This window comes from Lathamus discolor, chromosome 3 (genome assembly GCF_037157495.1).
Source record: "Lathamus discolor isolate bLatDis1 chromosome 3, bLatDis1.hap1, whole genome shotgun sequence".
Lineage (NCBI taxonomy): Eukaryota > Metazoa > Chordata > Aves > Psittaciformes > Psittacidae > Lathamus > Lathamus discolor.
This window is the reverse complement of record NC_088886.1, coordinates 17,259,784-17,276,315: the sequence shown is the minus strand read 5'-3', so window position 1 is coordinate 17,276,315 and position 16,532 is coordinate 17,259,784. Positions and strand designations below refer to the sequence as shown.

General features: G+C 57.1%; 1 protein-coding gene across 1 annotated transcript; it reads right to left on the bottom strand.

The window, feature by feature from the left end:
• Nucleotides 1–1,635: 1,635 nt before the first annotated feature.
• Nucleotides 1,636–15,331, bottom strand: ETV5 (ETS variant transcription factor 5). Its single transcript, XM_065673800.1, has 13 exons — nt 15,206–15,331; nt 14,610–14,750; nt 14,430–14,517; nt 14,233–14,280; nt 14,080–14,130; nt 8,458–8,587; nt 8,067–8,318; nt 6,119–6,381; nt 5,310–5,369; nt 4,764–4,832; nt 4,262–4,431; nt 3,562–3,663; nt 1,636–3,417 (listed from the first exon to the last, which is right to left on the bottom strand). The coding sequence occupies exons 2-13, from the start codon at nt 14,652–14,654 to the stop codon at nt 3,196–3,198; spliced, it is 1,500 nt and encodes a 499-aa protein (XP_065529872.1). The 5' UTR covers nt 14,655–14,750; nt 15,206–15,331; the 3' UTR covers nt 1,636–3,195.
• Nucleotides 15,332–16,532: the final 1,201 nt, after the last annotated feature.

Genomic DNA, 16,532 nt, shown 5'->3' with positions numbered 1-16,532 from the left:
ACACGACCTGAGTAGGTGGTGCAAGCTGTGATCTGGGAGGTTGGAGAGGCCAATGCTAGCATCAGGGTTTTGCCCAGCCTCTGAGCTACCTGACAGCTCTTGTCCTCATCCCTGTGAATTTGCAGGCAGGACATTGAGCAGATGTGGCTTGCCCCTTGCCCACAGAGGGAAATGAGTGGGACTGTACACCCTAGGCAGCTCCATCCCCTCTGCAGAGCAGAAACCTGTTGTGTGCAGTAGAGGGAGTTGTAACGTGCAGCAGGCTCAAAGCAGGAGCAAATTCTTGACTCCCTGACTACTTAAAAGCCAGTGCTCCCCTTTTATTCTGCACATGACAGGCTGAAACAGAAAAACACCTCTTTTCCTATCCTGAGCCTTTGGCAAGAGTAGCACATAGGATGTTCTTGGACCCCTCCCCAGCCCTCCCTGGAGCAAGATTTGCAGTGCTGATTGGGTTTTAGCATGAGAAGCTGCTTGATGAAGGCTTTGAAAGCCTTTTCCTTACTTGCCCATCCCCAGCAGCCATAACTGGTCCCACACACTCACTGTGCCGCCAGGTTGAGGTCCTGCTGCCCTGGGCCAAAACACCAAGACTTGGTGCCAGGAAGTTCCTTAGGGAGCATGAGATGCCCTCAGGAGCTGAGCAGCTGATTTAACTCCTTGGAAGGCTTCACACCAGGTGAATTGGTTTTGCAGGTTGTTGAGGACACTACTTTGCCTTGCCTGGGCTAGGAGACAGCCACGTTTCTCTGCTCAGCCTAATACTTCAGGCACGATGATAGAAGAAGAGCAGCTCAAGGACCTATTAGCAACATGGCTGGCAGCCAGGTGAAGATTGAAGCAAGGTGCAGTATGTAAAGAGCATCATCACGTTAGGACCTTCCATCTCTTCACTGCCATTTCTAAGGATGGAGTTGGGCAGCCTGCAAGAGAAGAGCTGTCCCTAGCAGCACTGCCCCACCAGCCTGCACGGGGGTGGAGGCCAATGGACACCCCAGCTCAGCCTACTCTAACACAGAGACCAACATGACAGGGCAGTTCGAGGGTGTTTGAGCTTTTCCCCAACCCATCAGGGGAAACACAGACCCTTCAGCTGAGTGAAGTCCTCTCGGAGCAGCCCTTATCCTCCATGCACCTCCTTCCGCCCTTTGCAGACCCTGCTGCTCCATGGGTGTTTTCCCAGAGTTAGAAATGGAGCCAGTAAGTGCTGGGGAACCATTGCTAGGAGTGCTTGAAGAGGCTTTCCTCTCTAGGTGCCAACACTGAAAGGTCCCCACCAGCTTTAGCCCTGCATGATGGTCGGGAGCTTGGGTTTCCAGAGGAAGAGCAAAGGTGACAGAGGCAGCTGGACCCATTAGCTGAGAAACCCTTGGGAAGAGTCAGTATTTAACTGCACCTCCCAAGAAAATGCACCCATTTCAAACGGATCCTCTCACTGGATGGGGCTTTTGAAATCCGTGGCAGCATCCAGACCAAGACACAACAGCCCCAGGACTGGGTGGAGGGCAGCATTGCCCTGGTGACCTGATACCAGCTCCTAGGAAGTACACGTGGCCCCATTTGCCAAAAGCAGAGGATCCCTCCCAGTCCAGGCAGCATCCCACAGTGCAAAATAGGGGCCCAAGCAGGCAGGGAGGAACAGAAAGCAAGATCCTTTATTGTACACAGTACAGAATGTAATGCAGCTTTGCAGGAGATACATAGCCCTGCTCGAGTAAAGGTTATTTCAAATCAGTCCTCAGATTAACTCCTTCTGCACCACGGATCTGCCACACTGAGCAAATGGTTAAAACTTTGCCCCAAGGTGGGGCTCCTGCAACCGACTACTCCCCAAGGGTACAGGCCACTGCAACCACGATGGGGAGAGCAACTGAGTCTACCCAGAGTTAATCTTCATACTTCCCCCAAAAGAATGAATCAGTCAAAAAAAAACCCCAAAACCAACCCAAAAAATCCAACCAAAGCTAACTAAGGAAGAGAAAAAAATTCCTATACAGCATTTACAACAAAAACATGTAGCCAGTGGAGGGGACAGGCAGGTATGGATATGAGTGGTGGAGTGTTAGGAGGCGCAGCAGGGAGGGGGGAGCTGAAGGGACACGGGGTACCCAGGAAGGGGATAGGGGACCCCACTGTCCCCACCTGCCACAGGCTTACAACCCAGCTCCGAGGCCATGCTGAGCAGGGAGGGGAGTGCAGCTGAGCAGGCACCAGGGTTCAGCCCCAGTTCCCTAGGGAAAGAGGACTCAAGTGGTGAAATGGAGTGGACCAGATACTTCAGCAGCGATCCCGGGGAGCCGCAGGCACAGCACCGGGAAAGCCAGGGGCGCATCCCCATGGGCTCTGGGAACAGCAGCAGGGCTGCAAAAAATAGCTTTGCCTTACAATACAAAAAAATCTACAAAAATCAGTTTAGAAACCTTTGAAACCTTTTTTTTCCCTCCTAAAACATAAAAAAAAAAAAAAAAAAAGAAAAAGAAACGAGGGAGATAGGGTCAGGACCTCCTCCCCTGAAACACAACCCATGGCCCACAGCCACAGCACTGGGGAAGAGGAACATGGGACACAGAGAGGACCCAGGGGTTAGGTGGGAAAGCAGGAGGGCCTGGGGCAGGAAACCATTGTATCAGGTTATACCGTAAGGGTGGGTTTGGGAAGAAGGCAGAAGGCTCCTCAGGGTTGGGGTAGGATGCTGCGCACATCAGCCCTGGGGTGGTGGCCCTCGAGGCCCCCCCCCACATCCCTCCTCTGTGCAAATCAAAGCCCTTTCCACCACACAAGGCAGCTACGCGGATTGTGCTCGATGCAAAGCAGATTGTCGTGACAATTGGCGAGGCGGCCACGGCGGCTTAGCCCAGTCCCGGGGCACTGCTGGAGCCATCAGGCCTCACGGTGCTGGCGAGGAGCAGGGCCTGGGTCAGAGACCTGCATCTTTACCTCCCACTGCCCCAAAGCATCGCGCAGATGTTGGGCAGGAGGTGCCAGCCAGAGGCAGTCCTATGCACTAGCCCTTGGACAGGAAGGGTGGGAATTCAGCAGTGACACACACAGGGCATTTTAGATTCCTCCAATTTGTGTGTGCATGCGGTTTGGTGGGTTTGTTTTTCCTTATGAACAGCAAAAAGTATTCTTTAGAAAACCGTATTTGCCCCAAGTGGATGCGCTAGTGCTCGTGGCTCTGCCAGCCTGGCTGAGTCAGTAAGCGAAGCCCTCCGCGTAGGGAAGGCTGCCGCAGGGATCCATCTCCAGGAGGTACGCGGGGCTGTCCTCAAAGTGCGTCAGCGGCACCGTCTCCTCCTCGGGCACCGGGCAGTCGGGCTCTGTCTTCAGGAAGGGGCGCTGGTTATCGGGGTAGGCCATGGAAAACAGGGCGTCGGGGTCACAAACAAACTTATAGACGTACCGCTCACCAGCCACCTGCAAGGAGAGGAGGGCATGAGAAGGGCCCTGCACCTTCCCCCAGGGAATGACAAGTATGGCATAACCAACACTAGACCCAGCCCCGCTCCTGCTATGCCCCAGGTGACAGTCCCCCCCCACCATGGTGGCAGGGTCACTTACCTTCTGCATGATGCCCTTCTCGTAGTAGTAGCGCAGGGAGCGGCTGAGCTTGTCGTAGTTCATGGCTGGCCGGTTCTTCTGGATGCCCCAGCGCCGTGCTACCTGCAAGGACAGAGAGGTGGCAACTGTGAAGGCTGCAGCTGGGGTTTGGACCTGGATCCTCAAAGGAAATCTCAGCTGAAATGCAGGGTAGGGGCTTGTTCCTGGGGGCTGGAGCAGCTAGGGGTGAAAGTGTCACCCAGGTCCTGGAGCAGTTCCCTGCCTGCTGCAGTGAGTGCTCCAGCTCCAAGCACCACAAAGCATCCACTGCCAAACCAGGGGCTGAATCAAAAGACATTTGATTAGGGAAGTCTGCCAAAAAAGATGCTTCAAAAAAAACAACCAACCTCCCACAATTTCCATGCACAGCATTAAGAGATATTATGGGTAATTACCCACAATGCGCAGCTCAGCACCACAGCTGCTTTTGATCACTCCCCAGTTTCTTCCTGTGTCACCCTCCGCAGAGCTGCATAGCTCCAGCACAGCACCAGGGATCCAGGGCAAAGGATCCAGGAGATGTTTGGGAGGGAGGGAGCCTTGCTTCAAGTGTAAGTGTGAACTGCTGTGTTGCATGGGAAGGATCTGCCCCCCACCTCCCGCTCCCCAGGCTGCATCCCTGGCTCTGGCATGCCTGCTGCTGGGGCAGGATCCCACATACCTCCTCAGGCTCGATCAGCTTGAACTCCATGCCCCGACCAGTCCAGGCGATGAAGTGGGCATTGGCAGGGTCATCCAGGAGGGTGACCAGGAACTGCCAGAGCTGCAGGGACCCACGCCGCTGGTAGGGAGGGCCCTCACGGTACAGGGTGGGCTCCTGCTTCACTTTACCTGCACGTAGCCAAGACACAGCTGATAAAACTGCGCTCATCCCTGTGCCAGGACCCCTGTGTACAGGGTCAGGCTACAGAGTTGGACGGGGAGAGGTTGCTGGTGGTGGTGCTGCAGGCAGGTGAGGTGCAAGGTGGGTGGCAGGGACAGGGTACAGCACTGATGGCCATGATGCTGAGCAGCTGTGCAGGATGATGCTCAGCAGCTCTCAAGAGCACGGTGCCAGCACAGCTTGGCTTTAAAAGCTAGCCACTAGAGAGCCCAGGCCCAAATTGCCCTCCATGAGCCCTGGTCACCCTACAGCCCTCCCTCCTCTGGGGCTGAGTTCTTACCCTCCAGCCTCTCCGGTACCACGCATGTGTCATCAAAATACAATCGTGTGTCCTTTTCGTATGAAAATCCTATGGGGAAGAGAACCTCAGTGAGCAAAGGGTCCCTTCACCACCCCAGCTGGATCCCCCAAAAAGCCCTGCCTTGACTTAATCCAGAAACAGGACCCCAATTACGCAGTGCTGGGAGCACACCCATCCCCTAGTTATTTCAATAGCATCACACCAGCTTGACAGCTGAGTGCCACACAGCTCTGTCACACTCATCCCAGGGAGTTGGGGAAATAAGAACCCTCTTAGCAGCTATGCTGGGTGCGTTACCCCAGATTATATGGCGCTGCTGTGCCCTTGCATCATGCTCGCAGGGGTTAGTGGCAGCACAGCACGAGCCCTATTTTCAGTGTTGGTGCCTGTGCTGCTCGCATGCAGACACTTCCAGGTACGACCGGGCTTTCCTGCGTGCTTTGAAGCATGCGTGCCCAGCAGCTCTGCCTGCCCCAAGGGAGGGATGGCACACGCCAGGGATGCCAACAAGAAAGGTACACTCACCATCATGGCTGCTGGGGTAGACACCCCCCCGCAGGTATGAGGACTGGCAGTTAGGCACTTCTGCAAGGGACATGAAGGTGGTGTTAAGGACCTGGGTCCCATGGGGTCCCCTCCAAGCATCTTTCCCCCTCCGCTCCCCAAGCACATCCTCTGGCCAGCCCTTGGCATCTTCCCCCCAACCCCTCCGCCAGCATTCCCAGGGACACAGCACCACCCCCAACCCCTATCCCCAGCTGTGTGGGAAACCCGGTGTGATTGTGGGGGGAGCACACTGGAACGAGCACAGGGAGCAAGGTTTAAGTCAGCCTGCGGTTTTCACCATGTTATTCTGGCCCTGCGGGGAGGGAGGCATCTGCTCAGCCGTGCCATCCTCCATCCTGAGGTCGGGGTATTTTTAGGTCCTAAGGCGATTAGAGGATTTTTCCGTGATGCTGGTGGGGTCCAGCCGCCAGAAATCACAGCTGGCCTCAGGCCAGGGCTGCAGGGGGACCCGCTGAGTGCCATGGGGCACCCAGCCTGCGGCTGTGGCACAAACCACGCTGCGTGCATCTACCGAATTCCTGCTTTAGCCCCCCACGTGGGAAAGGAAAGAGAAGGGTGATAAAAGGTAAAAAAAACAAGGAAAGAAAAGAGATCATCTACCATGTGAAACAGCAGCCCCAGCACCACGGCAGCCCCAGGGTGATGAAACACCGCTTCTTAAGGTTCAACCCTGCACCCACAAGCCACAGATGGCAGAGGTGGCTCCACTCCCCGAGTGCTGGTGGGGTAACCCATACGGCCCCCAAGCACCAGCCTCTCGCACCCACCTGAGTCGATGCAGTAGTCCCGGGGCTCCTGCTTGATGCCCATGGGGGGCTGGAAGCTGTGGCTGGGGGCAGGGCCGGGCAGGCTGGGGCCACCATGCTCGTAGAGCGGGTCATGGTACTCCTGCTTGAATCCCTGAGGGGGGCGAGGGGCGGCAGGGCCGAGGGGCTCCGACAGCTGCCGGTGGTAGACGGGGCGGCTGTCCCCCGGGACCCCGGGCTGCGGCGGGAAGGGGAGGCAGGGCTCAGACAGCTGCCTCTGGAACCTGCGGGGAGAGGACGCAGCGCTGGGGCAGGGTCGGCACTGCCGGCACGGTGCTGGCTCCTACCCCAGACCAGGAGCCCAGGCTGGCTCGGTGTCGTCAGAGCAGTGTGCTGCTGGGGGGCGTTGAGCAGCACTGTGTCCACCCGCAGCTCCCCATGAGCACAGCCACCATGAGGGCTCGTCCTGTGGAGACCCAGGGGAGTATTGGAGAGCCCCACTCCCCTCCAAGCCCTGCAGACAGCCCCACTGGAGGGGCAGGACAGCATGTGGGCCATTCACCACAAAGCACTAGGTGATGGTAGCCTGGTGCTGCAGCCAGGATAGCCGGTAGGGGTGGGGAAAGGAAACAAACAGCTGCCCCACAACAGTAAAATCTCTGCACGACAGTGAAATGCCACCCCCCCCTCCCCGCCCCGGGGGTCAGAACTGCAGAGCGCAGGGGATGCTGCACCTGGGCGGGCGCTTACGCAAAGCCAAATCCACTCCGCAGCTCTAATCCGCCTGTGCGGCTGGGATTAAACCTTGGACTTGGTGGCAGGGAGCACTATTTTGAGCTCTGTGGTGCTGCTGCTGCCAGCTCGAGACCCAGCATGGTCCCTGGATACAGGACCATCTCGAGGGGGTGCTGCCACATCCCCTCATCCTCCGGCACCTTGAAAGGAGATCTCTGATCTCCGCACCCAGCCCCTCTCCGCTGGCCTTGTGCCATTTGTCTTTGTAACCAGAGCCCTCCCAGCTGCCGGGCTGGGATTACTCCATTTCCGAGTGGTGTCCGTCTGCCCTTCCTGAGTGAAACCCAAGCTCTGCGCTGGCATGGTGCTTCCCGAGGGGCTGCACCCAGCCCCCCACATAGCTTGAAGGTCACCCAGAGCCAAACCCCATTTTGCCTGGGGAGGGATGCTCGTGGGCTGTGGGCATATACTGAGGGTTTCCATGGCCTTTTCCAGGCTACCACATTCCAGCCCCATGCTCATAGGTGACACCCCAGCAAAGGGCATTCAGGAGCCACAAGAAAAGCTGCAGGTCAGCTGTGACCTGCACCATGCCACCTACCAACAGCATAAGCAAAGCTGGGGTGAGGGAGGAGAACAACAAAGCCTACGGGGATGCAGCACTAATGGGGGACAAAGCCATTGGAGAGGAAGTGGGGCCTCTCCCTCCACAGTCCCAAAATCACAGCAATGCAGTGCAATGCACAGGGGAGCTAAGGACTGACCCTCAACCCAAGGGTGTTTAGGGGCAGGATGGGGATACCCCTGCAGCTCCCCAGCCCAGCAGGGCTCAGCTCAGCAGAGCTGCAGCGGGTGGGAGAGAAGAGAGTGGGAGCCCTGACTCAGCACCATTGCCTGTTGCCAAAGGGATGGATGCAGGCAGCAGCCTCTGCCTCCCTCTCCTTTCCCAAGGCGGAGGCAAAGGGTCTGCCCAGCACCCCCAGAGCTGGGAAGAGCAGATCCCTGTCAGCAGGGAACTGCCTCATGGGGAGAAAGAGCCACAAGATCCCAGTGGGAAGCAGCAAGCACTAGTTTATACTGGACCCCAGGCAGCAACATCTGGCCTTACAGTCTGCAACCACAACATCCCTCCTCCTTCCCCATGCTTTAAGGCCACTGATTCATCTCATGAGGGCCAAAGCTCCCATAAACACCTGCAAGATGCCAGCGCTTGCCCGGGTGGAGAAAGCCTTACCTGTGCTCTGCGGGGTATTGGTTTTCAGACATCATCTTTGGCATGTGCATGGGCGGGTGAGGCGGCCGCGGCACGGCAAAGGTCTGCTGCCTCTGCTCCTGCAGCGCGTGCGGCGCCGGGGCTGCCCCATGGGCCGCTGCCTGCACGGCTGGGGCCGGTGGCGGCAGGGCCGATCCCTGATGCGCAGGAGACACCGGTGTGGCAGGCGGCGTTAATGGCTTGAACCCGGCGGGGGGCTTCCTGTCATAGGCACTGTGGAGGGGAGAGGGGGTGGGCACTGACAGCGATGCTAACAAGAACACCTCTGCATGGCAGAGGGACAAGAGACAAATCGCTGCTGCCATGACCTGAGGGGTCTGTGGGCAGCAGCAGCAGCCACCACGCTACCTACCAGCAGTTGTAGAGGCACTTGTCCCCATAGCTGGCACAGAGAGCTTGCTCGTGGCTGCAGGACGACAGCTCTGAGGAAGGGCTGTGCAGTTCCCGCTTGATCTTTGCCGGAGGTGGGGCATGCAGGACCACTGCAATGAGACAGAGGAGGATCAGCCCCGAGGATAAGGACTTGGGGGTGTTGGTTGATGAGAAGCTCACCATGACCCATCAGTGTGTGCTCACAGCCCAGAAAGCAACCACGTCCTGGGCTGCATCGAAAGGAGCGTGACCAGCAGGCTGAGGGAAGGGATCCTCCCACTGTGCTCTGCATCCAGCTCTGGGGCAACAGCACAAGAGGGATGTGCTTGAGTGAGTCCAGAGGAGGCCACAGAGATGCTGCAAGGGCTGGAGCAGCTCTGCTATGGAGACAATCTGAGAGAGCTGGGCTTGTTCAGCCTGGGGAAGAGACAGCTCCAGCCTGACCTTAGAGCAGCTTCCAGTGCCTAAAGGGGCTACAAGAAATCTGGAGAGGGACTTTTTACAAGGGCCTGCAGTGACAGGACAAGGGGGAATGGCTTTGGGCTGACAGAGGGGACATTTAGATTAGACACTAGGAAGAAATTCTTCCCTGTGAGGGTGCTGAGGCCCTGGCACAGGGTGCCCAGAGAAGCTGTGGCTGCCCCATCCCTGGCAGTGTTCAAGGCCAGGTTGGACGGGGCTTGGAGCAACCTGGTCTGGTGGAAGGTGTCCCTGCCCATGGCAGGGGGTTGGAACTGGGTTAGTTTTAATGTCCCTTCCAACTCAAACCATTTCATGATTTTATGATACAGGCTCACCCACATGGCAGGAGGTGATGGGGAACATCACCCCTGAGGAGCATCTGCTTGGGTGCCTTTTGCTCATGAATCAGCTGCTGAATTACCCTCCTGAGAGCATTAGGCAACCAAACCATGGCAGGATAGTGCCCTAGCAGACTGTGACCTGCTGGTAGACTGAGCCAGGGTGGCAGGGCCTGACTTCTGCCAGGGAGGGCAGAGCTTGCACAGTCCCACCATATCAGGACAGCTTGTAAGCAGGACACAGTAACCTGCTCACCCTTGCAGGGGCATACCCAGCTCCCAGTGAGCTGGCCAGAGAGTTGGCAAGCAGCCTAATGTAATCCACCTTCCCCCAGCCAAGATGCTCCAAGGGGTCCCACAACTGTACGAGTTCAAGTGGCAAACATCCCACTAAACCCAAATCCTCCCTAGCCCCCTCACTATATATAATTTTAAACCAAGTAATATATGCTTAACCTACTTCATTTCTAAAAGCAGGCGCTCTAGGAAAGGGAAAGCGCCTCAGAGATCTTTACCTAAATAGTGCCTGCAGCGGAGAGCCAAGACTAATCGGAAGTGGAGTATTAGCTTCATGCAAAGTCTAAACACAGCCCAGCTACAGTGGAGAGGAACGAATAGCTCCAGGACAACTGTTCACAGCTTGCCAGGTAATTAGCTGCTCCCCTAATTTGTCAAAACCTGTAAAGAGCTGCTGACTCCTCTCTCTACCCCTCCTTTCCCCCCTCCTCCCGCAAAGTCCTGGCACACCAAGGGCATAACCCCCCCAAAGGAGGATTTGAAACACAAAGCCCAACACTGAGCCAGCGCAGCCCCCACCCGCTCCCAAGCCAGATTTGTCCCCCCCTCCCCAGTGAGGTTTTGCCGCTCTCAGCATTTCTAGCCTTAACAGGAGGCCAGCGTGGCGGCAGCAAAGCCCAGGCGCCCCGCGGGAGAGCGAAGGGGAACCGGCTTTGGCAGGGCTCCAGCTGCCTATCGCAGGCATGTTTCTCCCTAACAGGCTCCGTGTTGTTGGAGCGGGTTGTTTTTCCACCAGCCGTACAATGGGGCCTGGTTATTCATTGAAAAAAAAAAAAAAGGGGGAAAGAAAAAAAAAAAAGGCTCTGCGCAGGCACCACCCTCCATTCATAAACAATTTGGAGCGCTCCATTCATGTGGCCGGGGAAGGGAAAAAAAAAGAAAGAAAGAAAGAAAAGAAAAATTTCCCCAGAGCTTAGGGCTGCCATTCAAGAAAAGGGAAACGAGCCTTAAGATCCTAACAGAGACCAGCTGGCCGAGCCGGACTTTGTGCAACGTTTGGATTCCTTACACAAACACCACAGGGCCGGCTGGCGCTGCTTGGCAAGGCGCACTCATGGCCAGCCGGGGCAGCGATGCCGGAGAGCCTGGGGGCAGAGAGGAGCACCGAGGCCTGGGGTGCAGCTCTCGGGGGAGGGAGGAGCTGGGCTTAGGTCCCCAGTGGGAAGTGGCCAGGCAGGGAGCTGGGAAGGGGGCAGAAGGGTTCCCAGGGAAGGAGCTGCCCTGCCCCAGTGCCTCAAAGGCACGCTGGGTGTACAGGCACTTTTAACCTTTCCGGTCCTGTGCTGGGACTATAATTAAAAGCTAAAAAAGTATATAAAAACAGGCAGAGGGAGAAGCTTAACTATAGACAGGGCTGGAGAACGCACCTCAGCACATCCATGCTAGGACTGAGCTGCGGGAGTGGTGAGAGCACCCGTGGGTGCCCAACAGCCCCCCTCCAGGCAGTGTTAGCCTCTGGGGATGGAAGGACCCCACGGAGAACAGGCAAGGGGACCGGACACACATGCCACTGCTGTGCCCTGCCAGCAAAGAAGCACAACTGGAGGGCTCAGGCATAGCCTGCAGTGCCACCCTACTGGCCACGCTGGAGATGCCCCAAACATCAACCTCCAGCCAAGAGATCTGCCACGTGAAAGGTGACATCCTAAAGCCATTTGGGACCTTGAACTGCTGGTGAAGCCCTTGGTGGGGGACAGGGAATGTTGCTCCACAAACATCACCATGATGGGGACCTCTAGGAGGCCAAGCATGGAGGATGTTGGCTTGGCTGGTGGCAGCCACTGCTCGAGCCATGGGGAAAGCAATGAAAACCATTTCCAGCCCGGCCACCAGCTGGGGACCTTGGCACCCACTCAAGCCGTCACCTGGAAGCTGTGCTCCACGTCTGTCCCTCCATTCCCCAGTGTTACAGGACGCGCCCAAGGTCACGTCAGGAGAGGAGCCAGAAATAGAAGCCAGGTTCCTGCTTTCCTTTGTTTAAACAACCCTTCCTCAGAAATAAACCTCCTGCCTTCATTTTGGTGTGTAAGAAACTCCACTCCATGCCCTGCCATGGCTTTAACCACTCAGTGCCCATGCAGGGAACCAAAAGTTCCACGGGAGCAAGCCCTGCGAATGGCAAAGCCTCTCATGATGGTGCTTGGTCTCCTCAGCTTGACCCATTGCTTCCCAGTTACTTAAAGAACCGACTGAGATCAAACATTGTACATACCCCCTTCTCCCCAGACTGCACCACTGGAGAACCTGCACCTATGCTGGAGTCACTCACAATCTCCTTACCCTTCCAGGGGGATCTGCCACTGCTTTGGGTAGCTCATAAGCACCAAATACAGCCTTTTGCTGCTCAGCCCAAGGTGCCGAGAACAACGCCTCCCTTATTCAGCAGAGCCCTGCTTTCCCCAGCCTTCCAGTGGGATTTCCTCCCCAGAGCAGCAACCTGCTGCCCTCCGGCATGTTATGGCACTTTGCTGCCAAACCCCAACCTTAAGCCCACTTCTGCCAGGGACCTCAGCTACACAATCAGGAGCAGCAAGCTAGCAGCAGCCCAGCTGCAGGCAGCTGCCATGCCATGAGGGGTTCTTTAGCAAGGTGAGAACAATCCTGTTTGGAGCATCCCCGAGACTCAACATGGCACATGTGGCAGCATTCTCTACAGCAACATCTTGAGCTGAGCCTGGCTTGTCCCTTTTTGCTACTGAGAGGAAGGCTGGCCCTGGGAATGCCAGTGCCATGGGGCAGGTGATGGAGATGGTTTGCTCAGGACAAGAGAGCAACTTCCTCAGGGAAAAGGCACAAGCTGCACAAGAGTCCAATGCATGCCTGAAAACATCCATAATATAGGGATTTGCCTTCCCTCAGGATCCAACGGGTATTGAACCCAATGTGACCCCCAGTCTGGAAAAGAAGCATATCCCCTTTAGCAAAAGCTGAATGCAGGGGGGAGGCTGCACCAAATTCATCCCTCTTTTTTCTTCCTACACTACACACAGTTCAAATCCACAATGAAATGAGAAGCTGGGGCCAGAAAGCAGTAAGCTAGAGGCTCTCTCCTCTTTAAACTCTTGCCAGTGCTGGTATGAAAGAGCCAGGCTACCCACTTCCCCTCCACTGGACTGGCTGGACAGAACCCCCCCAGCCAGCACAGCCCAGGAAACCTTTGCTTTCTCTGACCGGGACAGCTAGGGAAGGTTATTATAGCAGGGAGTCGCACAGGGAGCTCTGCTTTCAAGTGACAAAGTCGTTTCAATGCCAGGTCTGCAGAGGCTGAGCAGGTCAGAACATTTAAAGAGTCTCAACCAAATGCCCCCTTTTGTTTCTGTCTTTTCCTTCCTTTCCCTGCATCACCCAGAAAAGTTTTCTCTCCTCTCTGGGCTCTTCAGGTTACAAGGAAACAAGAGATTGCCAAAAGGCACTGGAAACGGCTCCAGCTCCAAGAGCCACCCTCCCACGCTCGCTGCGGTTTCTACCGCTCCAAGCAAGAGCTGCCAGGCTGCGCTAGGATGTCAACAGCCAGTTGCGATTCTGACTCTGGGCTCGCCTTTTATCTCAGGGGAGACAAGGGAAAAAACGCATCTGAAACTTGGGCTGTCTGGAACAATTTAATGGCAAGCTTCCCACTCAAAAGTAATCAAAGAGCAATAATTAACATGCGTTTTACTGTAGGAGAAGATACCCTGCTGCATGCTGTGACAAAGCTGGAATGAAAAAATCTGTTCGACTGCAGGCTAAATTCGATTTCCTTTAAGTTGTACAGCTCTCTGGCTCAGCAGCAAAACCCAGCCACCAACACCACACCACTCATTCCATTTGCCAGGTAACAACTCAAAACATCCCGATTCCCCCTTGCCCTCTGACCAAGCCTTCATCCCGAAGAGAACCAGTGCCCAAGAGAAGCGAAGTACCGCACACCATTAACCAGCCCCTGCCCTGGCCGCTAACCCATTTCAGCACAAACCACAGCTCAGAACCAACTCTCACTCTTATGCAATTCAAGAGGAACTGCATTTTCACTGGCCTCCTTTTAAACATGCTCGCTTGCCAGTGATTAATGCTGCTTAAAGCGGCTCAAGTTTCACCGCTCAGGTCCACTCCTGCCAACAGCGCTGGGCCACGACTGTTAAAAAGCTCCAGAAGCTGCAGAAATTGTGGCTAACCAAGGAGCCCAGCACGGACTCGTGCTTCCACTTGAAAAGGAAAAGATGTGTTTATAAGCAAATCAACATTACTATGAACAAGCAGCAAGTCTCAGAGGAGCCCAGAGATCAGTTAGAGATATTTCCGTGCATTTGGCTACAGTTTCCCCTATTTAAAAGGGCCGGGACACTGCAAGTTTCATCTCGATGAACCCAAACCGCACGTGCTTTCTCCCAGGTCTGTGATTTCACAGTTTCAGCCCCAACGACAACTGCTTTCCCAAGGAAGCTGCTCCAAAACCAGCATGAGGCTTTGCAAAGGCACCCAAACATTTTCCCCCAGAGAATAAAACCCCCAGCACAATCACTTACAGCTTTCGGACTGGAAATCTGGGACAAACTGTTCATCATCAGGGACCTGAGCTAAAAAAACAACAAAAACACCGGGTTTATGGCCTTTGCAGTTCGCAGGAAAAATGCTCGCAGAGAGGTTTCACGCAGCAAAAGGAGGAGGTGAAGACTTGCCTTCAGCTAGCCAGGCCTCTTGGAGCTGGCTGAGATCCTGGAAGAGCTCTGGAACAGAGTGAAAGCCTTATGCACTCCACAGAATAATAAATAAAACTGCCATTATTCACAGGATTATTTCTAAACCAACGAATGCGAGGAGAGCAGCCCCGCGGGACCGCAGCGAGGCCACGGCCGCCCAGGCCAGCCCTGCCTACCTTCTGAGTCGTGGGCTAGGTCGGTCTCCAAAAATTTCCTTTTCCTATCAGATCCCAACCGGCCTCGGCCCTCTTCCGCGCAGGACTTCTGCAACATCCAGCGTGACAACAGCCCGTGAGGGTGGCAGCCCCCAAGGACAGCGTGGATGGGGCAGGGGGAGATGCCCAGGGCAAACTTACCCCGGGGCCCATGAAGGGAACCTGCTGGTCGTAGAAGCCGTCCATGGTGCAGGGGAGGTGGGGAGTCCCCCCGGCCCGCTCAGCATCGACGCCGGCCCGGGAAGGGGGGGGGATCCTGCCCAGGCTCCGGCAGGTGCGCGGCTGGAGAGGGGGTGGGGAGGGGGGTGTCAGGAGCAGGTCCCGGCCCCGACCGCCTCCGGGGCTGGCTCGGTGCGGGGCCACCGCGCCTCCCCGGGGAGCCGGCCCGCTCCTGCCGCGGCGGGTCGCAGCCCCCCGGCCCGTGATGTCACCCAATTTCTATAGAAACGGGCGTGACATCACGCGCCGTGGGAGCGGGAGGAGGCAGGGAGGGCTCCGCGCACGCCTCGCCCCCCCGCCCCCCCCGGGGCTATAGGCGCAGGCAGGGCCACGCCGCAGCCGGGCCCGTTCCCACGCCGCCCCGCGCGCCCCATTCATAAACTCCGCCTCTCCTCCCCTCCCCCCGTGCGCGCTGGCGCCCCCACCCCCCCGCCATTCAGAGCGCTCGGCCAGCGCCATTCATAAACACCTCCCCCGCCCCAGGGCCGCGCTGCGCCCCGCCGCCAGGCCCCGCGTACCCGGCCGGGGAGCCGCGGGCTCGGCTCAGCCGCCGCGGGCTCAGCAGCAGCCGGGCGAGCCGGGGCCGTGGAAGGGGCCGCTCCGCGCCCGGGCACCGCGCTGCCGCTCTGCGCCGCAGCCCCCGAGCCAGCGGCCTCCGCCGCGTCCCGCCCCGCCCCGCGCCGCTTGTTTACCCTCGGCGCCAGCCAATCGAGCGCCGCCGCTCTGCCGCTCCTTCCGTCTGATTGGTTGCAACGCCCCTGCGCGCCCGCCCGCGCTCCGCTCAGACGAGCACCATTGAGGCCGGCTGGGTGGGCGGGGACGGCGGCAGCCAATGGGCGCGGCGGGATTTGCATTGGCTCCGCGGGGAACGTTTTTCATTCACAAAAAAAAGAAGGGGGAAGAGGCCGGCGGGTGGGGCTGCGGTCGCGCAGCATTTAAAGGGGCCGCGATCCCCTCTCGCAGGATGCCTGGGGTGTTAAAGGACAGCATGGAGGGTTGGTGGGGTAGTCTGGGGACCGGATCCGAGCGGGGATGGGGGAAACCTGATCGCTACACGCAGTGCCCAAGAGCCTGCCGCACAGCAGCTCTGCAGATGGGGCGGGCCGCAGGCCCCACATGCCATGGTGTCACTCTGCTTGCTTAGGAAGCAGTTCTGCACCAGCAAGATGCCGTCACACGGGTCCCCTTGCGAGCCCGGGGCTAGCCCATGCCTGAGTGCTGGGTTTGGCAGCCTTTCCCCTGCAGCCACCCTGGGGGTGAGGTTTGTCTTTGAGAAGGGCTCTTTGGAGGAGGCCATAAGAAAAATAGTACCCACCTGCAGGGGTTTTGTGGCTGCTGGGGACACACATCCCCTCGGGTGGGTTTGTGGAGACAAGCCCTTACAGGACTGCAAAGAGTTTAGAGGATTGGAAATGAGCTTAGGACACAGTCATGTTGCTGAGGGGCTGGCACTGCTCTGCCAAATGCCCCAGCAGCTTCTCAGCTTGGGAAAGGAGAGGAGTTTCCTGCTCGGATCCTGGGAATTTAGGCCTTAGGAAGCCTGTTGGTACAATGTTGAAGCCATTTTGAAATCCTTGGCTTCCGGTCATAGCCTTGCCAGTGTCTTGGGAGAGCTGCCTAGCATGGTTCTGGCCTGCTGGTGGGATTTCTCTGTCAGTGTTGGGGTACTGGTGTGCTTCCAGAGTCCTCCAGAGCCACCACCATGCCCCAGGGATGATGCTGGTAAATGGCTGGTAGCTCGTCTGCCATCATGCCCTGTGTTATATTTGAGAGGACACCTACCAGGATGCACTGCCCACCAGGTGCCTGCCCCCAGCACAGGGGGAAGCGCACAGAGGGCACGGG

Bases quoted from the DNA above. Each gene is read 5' to 3' on its own strand.
- ETV5 (XM_065673800.1), bottom strand. From the start codon at position 14,654: ATGGACGGCTTCTACGACCAGCAGGTTCCCTTCATGGGCCCCGGG. The intron at 8,319-8,457 runs GTAGGTAGCGTG...TCCCCTCCACAG, and splicing joins AAGTGCCTCTACAACTGCTG to TGCCTATGACAGGAAGCCCC. The intron at 4,833-5,309 runs GTGAGTGTACCT...TCTTCCCCATAG, and splicing joins CTACCCCAGCAGCCATGATG to GATTTTCATACGAAAAGGAC.